The 10,050-nt window shown below is 40.9% G+C and overlaps 1 protein-coding gene across 1 annotated transcript; it reads right to left on the reverse strand.

Annotated features, from left to right (window-relative positions):
• Positions 1 to 5,215: 5,215 nt before the first annotated feature.
• LOC123146135 (disease resistance protein Pik-2) lies at positions 5,216 to 9,144 on the reverse strand. Its single transcript, XM_044565719.1, has 3 exons — positions 8,113 to 9,144; positions 5,574 to 7,662; positions 5,216 to 5,484 (listed from the first exon to the last, which is right to left on the reverse strand). The coding sequence occupies exons 1-2, from the start codon at positions 9,114 to 9,116 to the stop codon at positions 5,631 to 5,633; spliced, it is 3,036 nt and encodes a 1,011-aa protein (XP_044421654.1). The 5' UTR covers positions 9,117 to 9,144; the 3' UTR covers positions 5,216 to 5,484; positions 5,574 to 5,630.
• Positions 9,145 to 10,050: the final 906 nt, after the last annotated feature.

The following is a 10,050-nucleotide window of genomic DNA, read 5'->3' on the forward strand; positions in this document are numbered from 1 at the left end:
AAACAGGAAAAAGATTAAGCACAATGGCCTTTATCACAAAAATAAATATATGCTTCTCTCACACATTCTCACCTGCTGTCATATCATAACTTTTCGAGAAAGCAGGCAAAGGGAATTGGAGTAATTAAGCAAGCTCTCCTATTGATCATATTTGTTCATACTTAAAACGTGCACTGGTGATTTTCCTTTTCAAAAAGGAGGGTTTAACCCTGGTTTCTGCATCATCCGGTGCACACTACCAGGTTTATTTAGCTCTTTTCCAAACTGAACAATACGCAATTCATGGCCGCATATTTGAGAACTAGATACCTTCACTTACATGGTAAGAGCAACTTTAGCCAATCTCCTAAAAATTTAGAGGAGTAAACGGTCGAGTATCCTTTAGAGGACTATCCCCAATACTTAGAGGAGTAAACTTTTTTTATCAAATTCATTAAATTTTTGGCTACCGAAATAAACTTCACTACTTCATTACTTTATTAAACGACATATCGGTTACATACTTCATCAATTCTTCGCTAAGAGAACCGATCCAATGAAACCACAAGAAAAACACACTTTAATAGAAATCCAACTTCCATAATTGCTTTCACTAGTTGAATTAATAATTTATCTATGTCTTCATTGCCTACATTGTTGTTTTTCTCTATTGGCTTCTCGAGATTGCACACTTCTTTTTTCTCCGTCTTCACACAATATAGGAGTGAAGGCATTTTTTTACTTGGGCAAGTGAGCAGCCGGGTAAATATAGGAGTTCGCGGTGCAGAGGAGTATAATTTTTTTCTCCTCCTCTGCATGGTGGAGCTAAGAATCTCGATGAGGACTATCCGAGCTGATAAAGACACAAGCAGCACGAAGCATCAAGAAAAGTCAGAAATATTAGAGCAATGGAAAGTGATACGTCGCCTACCCCTTTGCTAAAGTTATTCCGATCGAGAGCATTATGCATATATGCGTTGGCAAGTGGGAAAATGATGTATTGATGGGTGGAACTCGTGAATTTTTATTGAAGACATGCACGGTCATGGCAATTATTGGCAAGCTGCTCTTTGGTCTATAGGAAACAATATACTTTCTCCAATGCTTTTTACTTCGCATATAAAATTTGTTTGAAGTCAAACTTCATAAAGTTTGACTAACTTTATTGAAAAATATATCAACATACAAAATATGTAATCAATATCATTAGATGCATCATGAATTTAATTTTCATATTCTATAATATTAGTATTATAGATGTTGATATTTTTTAATTTAAATATGCTAAAACTTCACAAAGTTTAACTTCAGACAAATCTTATATGTGAAGTAAAAAAGGCCGGCAGAAGTACAAGATGTGCCAGATGTCTCGTTCGCCCCCTTACATGCCCCGCGTAGAGGGTACCATCAAGGTTGTGCCCTACCTGAAGAATGAGCACACGTCGGGGGCACGCTGATTAGGAAGGGCATCTTGCAGTCATGGAAATGCCCGATGCAAGGTTCATTGCACCCGACCGTGTTGCGTCACCCGACAAAGAGTAGTCGACGGAGGATATTTTGTGGCAGGATAAATCTTGCCAAAGAGTATTCTTTTAGGGTTCTTCTAAAGAGAAAGAGTACAATACCCCTTATCGTATCTTGTAGACCAAGGGGGCAAATATGTAATCTGACACCTGCATCCACTTTTCTTTATGGCCTACCCTTGTGAGGGCAACATCTTTATTGGGAGAATATCATAGGGAAATCAGCGAAACTCATGCGGTTGTTCCCAAATGCATGTGGGTTCATTATCCAGGAAGAGCCCATCAAAACACCACATTATAAAAATAAAATATACACCGTCATCTCCCTCACACACCAAATCAAATATATTTTTTATGAAATCCCAACAACACAAACAGCGCAACAAAGCGCCCACAACGCTTCTAGTTTCTAACAACCGTGAAGGATAAACTCTAATGCACAGAATAATTATTTGTTTACATGCATGAATTGATGATGTGGCAACATTACATGCATAGAGTAATGCAAAAAATGCAATTTATGGCTTGCATGCATGACTTGCTTATGTGACATGGTTGCATGGCTACAAAAATAGATAGTGTGTTGTAGCTATTTAGGAATAGAGGATGTCAATCATGTACTTGAAATAGTTCAATGTGTATTAAAAAATATCATCGTGTATTTGAAAAATGTTCACCTTGAATTTTAAAAATGTTCCATGTGTTTACAAAATGATCATCGTTTATTTAAAAAATGTTCACCATATATTAAAAAATCAACGTATTTAGAAAAATTCTTCACCATGTATTTAAAAAAATGTATGGCATGTATTTCAAAAAGATTCAACGTGTATTTGAAAAATATTCAACATGTATTTTTAAATCATTCACTGTGTATTTCAAAAAAAATTAATGTTCATTAAAAAATATTCAACATATATTTGAAAAATATTCAAGATGTATCTGCAAAATGTTTATCTTGTATTCAAAAAGTTCAGCATGCAGTTGTAAAAATATTCCCTTTTCTTTCATCTTCCCGGAGGTCTATATCCTGAAAGCGAGAGTTCAGGGAAGCAAATAGAAGATTCAAGCTTAACATAGTAAGCCAGGTCCTAGGTCGTCTTGCAACCGTCCGGTTCCCACATGCATGAATCACATCTAAACATTTCTAGAATTTAAACATGTCTGAGAGACAGAATTTGGTTCACCGAAGGTTACCAAAAAACTTAACTATTTCCCCCAAAACAAAAGTTAACTTCGCTTTTCTCTGTTTGATGTCAGCTTGAGATTCGATCGACTGCACAGGGTCCACCACCAGACAACACACACGCGCGTCCACCACCAGGACCCGCTATGTTCCTTCCCACACGAGGTCGCTCTGTTCATTCTCACTTGCTCGATCCCCTGTCTCTGGCAGCCAGGGAGCAGAGCAACTCTGTTTCGCTCTTCGTAACGACACCAAGCACAGGCCCACTTGGGCCATAGTTTTTTTTAAGGAAAGGGAGAACCCAGGAATTTCTGCTTCTCTTGTAGTACAACCCATACTATGTAGAAACCCAACAGCACTAACTGGGGTGAGTCAGTCATATAGTTAACTGTTTCTTCCGCTCAAACAAAAAAGTTAACTGTTTCTCAAAAAACAAAAGTTAACCTTCATTTCTTTTGTTTGATATTGAAGGTTGGGATTCAATTGACCGGATGACTCATTTGTCGACATTTCTTTCTGTGCTCTTGGACGCCTGATGTTCGCAAGGTTTCATTCATGGAACCACCAACTAGAAGCTTTAAATATGACAAAGATATCCCTCGTGGTTTCTCTCTTGCAGCCGTCCAGGACTTTTTCAAGCATGAAGCGTGTATAAAATCCAAACATTGTGCCAGGTATACATACACCTTTTTTATTATCATTCAAAATTTTCAAATAAATGATTAATTGGTTTTAAAATACACGTTTTGAACCGTTTTCAAAACATCTCAAACATTTGTCAAATAAATGTTTAAATATATTTTTGAATGATACAAGACATTTTTTTAAATTATGCAAACTTATTTTTACATCATTAAGAAATTTTCTAAAGTGTCAAAGTCATATATTTGAAATGCTCGAACATTTTCTAAAAATGTAACGTACATCTGTTTTTAATGGTTCAGATATTTTTTTTGAATATTGTTTTTATTTACATTGTATAAAGTTTTCAAAAAAAATCCGCGTATTTTTTTTGAAATGCATGAATATTTCTTAAATGCCCCGATTATTTGTTTGAATGCAATCAACATTCTTAAAATTATACCATGTTAGTTTTCAAATTTCTGTTTTTTAATTAAATATAGTTTTAGAATATATGTGTTTCGAATTGTTTCAAAAATATGAGCAAAAGAAAAGAAACACAAAAAACATCCGATTCCGGTAACGGCACAAGACGGCAGGGACGAGCACAAAGTCGCCCGTCGGCGCGGCAGCTGGTGCCGGCGGCGACGCTGCTTGCCTGTTAGAGCCAGTGGGTTGAATGGTGCGGGCGCCGTCAGAGAAGGAGCGACAGCGGCTGCGGCTGGTGCGAAGTCTCGGCCTGCTCCTTGTGGAGAAGAGAAGGTGAGCAACCTTGCCGCCACTAGCACACAATCTATTCAAATACTAGCATAGTTACAGATTTACAGTACTACGTACTACGTACAGTACTTAGTTGCTGGTAGCAAGTTGTTCTTGAGGTGCAGACGATTGACATTGCTGGTCTGAACATCTCTGTAGTAGCCGAAGCATCAATGAGCAACTGTCCTCTGGTTTATGCTCAGTAAATTACTTGAGTTCACTATCCTCTGCTGCCATCAAAATTTCGGTGAAATTACAGTAATATTTCATTTAAATTTGTGGACCTGTTTCGGTGTGAGATTAATGAAATGTTTCCTGAGATGTCCAAAATTTCGTGGGTCACGAATAATTTCCCATCACGGATCCTTTTCCCCTGGTTCAGAGTATAGTTGTTCACGCTACAGTCGAAGGGTTCAGAGTACAGAAGTGGGGAAACGACGTTACAACTCTGAAACCTGACAGCATAACTCTGAACCCAGTTGTTTCAACTTAACTGAATGCATGATCAATCAAACTAAGTTACACACACAAGTACGTACTTGAGTACATACACAACAGCTAAACTTCACCTAGAGGTGAACTTATTGTTCTTAAAAATAGCACTCGATGCAAGAGATTATGATAATGCATGATCCCCTGAAAACCAAATAATAGCATGTAGCTCCCTCAACACCCTGCATCTTCCTCTTGTGCTACCTGTGCACCCTCAACTTTGTACTAGCTATAATCAAACTGCAACGAACTTGATTATAAACATTCCGTTTTCTCGTTGATTGTGTCACACCTTGCGATGGTGGTTATTCAACATAATCAGCCCACTCGATCGATGGAGGTACTCGATTGATTCCACTAGGCACTCACGCAGGCAGCAGAGGAAGGAAACAGAGCGACCGGCAGCAGCAGAGCACCAGAATAACTGGCTGTTGCCAAGTGCCAAGTTGATGCAGCTGGCCAGAAGTTCAGTGCTGGATACATTCTGCTGAATCATTACCCTACTGTGAATCCCAAATCTCACGCCCCGCTTACACCTCCGAGATTGAAACCAGATGAAGCAGTTTACAGTAGAGCAGTTCAAGCTACATAGAAGAGTTCCGAGTATTGGAGTGACAGAACAACGTTTCAACTCTGAAACCTGAGATCAAACTTGTAGCCAACCGTTTCAACTTAACTTTATGAATGGCCCATTAGACTAAGTTACACACAAGTACATGCACAATAGGGAAAATTCACCTAAAGGTGAGCTTAATAATTCTTACAATAGCAATCAACGCAAGAAATTCTGATACAAGATTCCCTGAAAACTAAATAGTACTAACACCACTTCTTCTGGGACATCTTCAGGGTTCAGGCATCACCACGAGATTCCAATCAATCCAACAGCACACCATCACGCACTTACGTTTAACAGCAGATCCCCTGAATAGATGAAAGAACATGTCACATCCATGCATAAGAAAGGTTGCGTACAGAAAGTGTTGTACAAAATTATTGATTATGATTCATACCTCTTGTGTTGGTACTGAAATGTCATGATATAACAATTCTCTGACAGCTAGCTCTCTTCATTCGGTGTAGCTCTCTTCCTTGTAGCTGTAGCCCTCTTCCATTTCACACCGGATGGATAGCCTGGGATGATTGGGATGGCTATTTGCCTCGTTCCTTATAGCAGCAGCTGCAGCAGAGTTGCTTTCATAAGATGTGTCAGCATTATTGCAAAGAGTAATTTCGGCGTCTCTTAGACATGGGAGGTGGCCAAGACCCAAGTAGAATCCATAGGCTTCTGCCACTGAAACAAACAACGGCACCTCAAGCTTCTCCAGCTTTGACATTGCCCCTTCTTCAAACGTCAAGTAAATTGCGATTCCATAACGGAAAGTACGAATAAGGTAGAATTCCTTCAAACATGGGAATGCAACGCCTTGTAAGGTAAGCCTTTCTTTTTGGACAGCGTTGAATGTTATACTCAGACTGAGTAAGGCAGGCATCTCTCCAAGCATCCGCAGATCCTCCTGTGTTGCTTCAATCAAATTAATGTTCAGGTATGCAAGACTGGTGAGTGCTGGTACAATCCACTTTGGCATCTTTGGTAAATCGTAGGAGGTGGACATCTGAAACATTTGGAGGTTATATGGCAGAGGGGACCAGGAATCTAAGAGCTGGAGGGGTGTTGAATCAGGAGAGTATATCCATAAAGACTGAAGTTTGCAGGTGCCAAGCTTGCATAGTGAGGAGAGCAACATCTCTTCATGCCTCTTGTATTCCTGAGATCCTCCACCGTCCAACTGTAGATGGAGTTCCTTCAAATTGGTCAAATTCCCCAGTTCCTCGACTGCACATAATGAACTCTTGATAATATTAAAGCCCGAGATCGCCTGTAAATTGTTCATGTTTCCAATCCCATTTGGTATCTTCACTTCACCGTCAGGAACATTGGAATATGGATTTCTTGCAATGAGTAGATGTTGCAGCTTATCGAGCTGAACAATTCCAACGGGCAATTCCTTTATACGTGTATCTCTGAGATCTAGCGTCTCTAGACCATATAGCCTCACAATCCCTGATGGTAGCTTCGACATATGAGTGCCCCTAAGGCTCAGGTACTTCAGTTGAAATAGTTTATCTATACCATTCATATCATACTCATGCAGACTCTCACAATATTGAAATTCAAGTACACGCAAAGCTTCAAACAAAATAAGCCTAGGCAAGTGTTTGATGCAAGTTGATGCTATCACTGTCAGAGATCGTACATGGCTTAGATCTTCATTTCTGAACATGGATGCAAGCTCTTGGTCAATATGCTGGACCGATAGTCGCCGAATAAGACCATCACGCTTTGCCAAATCTGTTTGACCATGGCCTGCCAAAGAGATGAAATTATCTTCAACCGATTTTGAAATAATGAGCTCGAGCATCATGTCATGGACTTGACAAGCACGAGCCTTTCCATCATAGCCAATTTCAACCGGTTGGACCATACTTTTGTTTATTAGCTCGTAGAAGTGGTTCTCGGCAACCTCTTGCTTGCTTTGTCCGCGCTCTTCAGAGATGAAGCCTTCTGCTATCCATCGCCTCACTAAAACATTTCTCTCAATCACATAATCCTCAGGATATATACATAAATATAACAAGCAGGTCTTGAGATTGGGTGAAAGATCATTGTAACTAAGGGATAATATGTTATTCATTCCATCTAAGCTTCGGTTTTTATCCAATGCAGAACCAACAGACCTTCTGACCCTCTCCCACTCATCTTTGACCACCGGTCTGTTTGCCAATAAACTTGCTATACTGATAATTGCCAATGGGAGGCCTCCACATTTCTTCAGTATTTTATTCGAAACCTGTTTTAGCATATCAGGGCAGCAGTCCTCAGAACCAAATATTCTTTTGAAGAACAATCGTTTGGAGTGGAGATCATTTAGGGCTTCCATTTCATACATGCGGCCATTACCACCATGAGAACATGATCTTGCTACATGAACATTGCGTGTAGTAGCAATAATTCTGCTAGAAAAATCATTCTCCGGGAAAGCATATTTAATAGCGTCCCATGCTGATATGGACCATATATCATCAATAATGATGAGATACCTAATAGATGTAAGTACATATTGTTAATCAACTATGAAAAAGAGTTCAAATATAAAACGTAAAGTTAGCCATGTCATGTATAAGGAATCCAACCATAATACAAGAAAAATAACACTACGAACTCCAAGGGGATGGTAAAAAAAAATCAAAAATCAAAATAGACCATGATAATCTAAGCATCATATAAGCTGCAAGTACTCAAAAAATTATTCAAGGTCTACCATGTGATTATTGCTTATGTCGCCATGTGTGCTTTGCTTACTTAATCGAGACTTCAGACATAGATGTAACACAAAATTAACCAACTTAAGTTCAAAAAAATCTCACTTTAACAATGTTTGCCTCATGCTCATACACACATCATTTATTTGCTACTGTATTAAGAAATTATGATAAATATATTTGTTAAAAAAGAGAGCGGGGGGGGGGGGGGGGGGGGGTTGAAATTACCTCTTATCCTGTAAGAGTTCTTTTAGCTTCGCAATACATTCCGCTTCATCCCAAGTGTCGATGCCTTCTATAAATTCTTTCTCGCAAGGCATCTGGGAGATCAAATCCTTCATAATTTTCTTTACATTAGGCTTTTGTGAGACCGAGACAAAAGCCTGACAATCAAAATGCCCTCGGATCTTACGGTAGACCTCCCTTGCAAGTGTTGTTTTTCCCAATCCACCGAAGCCAACAATGGACAACACCTTGCGATCCTTGATCGAGCCATTTTTATCTTCCAACATCCAATTGGCAAGATCATCTCTTGGACCATCAATGCGCACGAGGTGTGTTTCCTCAACAAAAAGAGCAGACAAGCGAGGATCCACAGTTGAATGTTCGAAGGGAATATCATCCAACTTGTAACTACTTTTTAACTCTTTTACCTCCTTGAGACGAATCTTCAGATCTTCGATTTGGCTGGCGATTCCACGGCGGGAGCCCATGGTCTTGAGCCGGCGAGCAGTCTTGCGAAAGAACTCCTTGAAGCCACCCTGGTGCTGGTGGCCCTCATTACCGAGCTGGTGGATGAACTTGTCAATGACATCCTCAATGTCATAGGCCAGCTCCCTCAGCAACGATATCCATGCCTTCACCTGGACATCGGGATCTTGCAGCGTCGTGTATTTCTGGACCGCGCCATGCATGCAGGTCAGCTCGGATCTGAGCGAGCGGATCTCGCGACGGACGCCTTTCAGGCGGGCACACTCATTGGCAAGCAAACCAGTGAGCTTCCCCACCAAGGGACCCAACACGCCCAGCGAAGAACTCACCACCGCCATTGATCTCTCTATTCCTCTCTCGAACCCATCTCTCGGTTTGTGCTTGGTGTGGTCAGAGTGAAGAGAAGAGCAGGGAAGAGGACTGACTAATGGGGTTCGTACTAGCTGCAAGATTCCTTGAGTTTTTGCTTTAGCTCGGCCTAACCATGGCTGTAGCTGTGGACAGTGCGCAGCGTTACTCATGTCTGCTTCACGGCTCTGTAAGCCTTGTCGGACAAACATGGCGTGCAGTGCAGCATATGGAGCCCGCATTGACTGGTAGTCTCCTACCACAGTTTAACCTATGGCAGCAGATGGGTGCACAGAATTAAGCACAATGGCCCATATGCAAGTGACTCTTGAAGAAAATTAAGTGTACGTACATCTCAAAGGTATATGTCCTTCTCTCACCTCTTGTCATGTCATAACTTTGTGTGAAGCAGAGAAAGACAGTGCAGTAAGTGAGCGTGCTGTCCTACAGCCAGTGCAGCCAGTGATTTATCACTGGAGGCCAAGATTTGAACGATCATTGAGCAAGGGAGTATCCAATGCTAGACTTCGTGGGTGACTGGTTCTGGTGTAGCCGTGTAAGTTGTAAAAGTTGCAATTCTGAAAGTCTGAATATTATTAGGATGCACATAACCAAGTGTTAGCATAAAAAAAAAGCATTAGCATCAATTTAGTTACTCGTTATGTTGTGGATAAGCTCGTGCTTAATCTAGCCAATTTGACTAGCAGCATATTCTTTTACTTGTTACTTCTTTTTCTCATGTCTCTATTAGTTAAGTGAGTCATGCAGTTAACTTCCGTTTTTCTTACTGCAAACTTGTTCCTTCCTTACTGTGCCTTCGAAACCCACGGTGCATTTATGCACTTATACTTTTATACTTCGCAAGGTTCGCAAGATCCATATGTCAAGGCGTCGAGCTCCCCCCAGTAGCACAACCCAAACTGCAGGCTATTTTGCTGTGCCTGGTGGACAAGTACCTGAACTTGGGGCCGGCGGTGGCGCCGCACCTGGGCGGCGCACAGCTGCTGCAGCTCGTCGTGGCCACGTCGGCGAGCAGACTGTCCAGGGCAAACGTCTGATGGTTCAAGGCATGAGGGAAGGCGGCATCTGGTAGGCGTGTACGTGCAG

The sequence above is a fragment of the Triticum aestivum genome, chromosome 6D (assembly GCF_018294505.1).
Source record: "Triticum aestivum cultivar Chinese Spring chromosome 6D, IWGSC CS RefSeq v2.1, whole genome shotgun sequence".
Lineage (NCBI taxonomy): Eukaryota > Viridiplantae > Streptophyta > Magnoliopsida > Poales > Poaceae > Triticum > Triticum aestivum.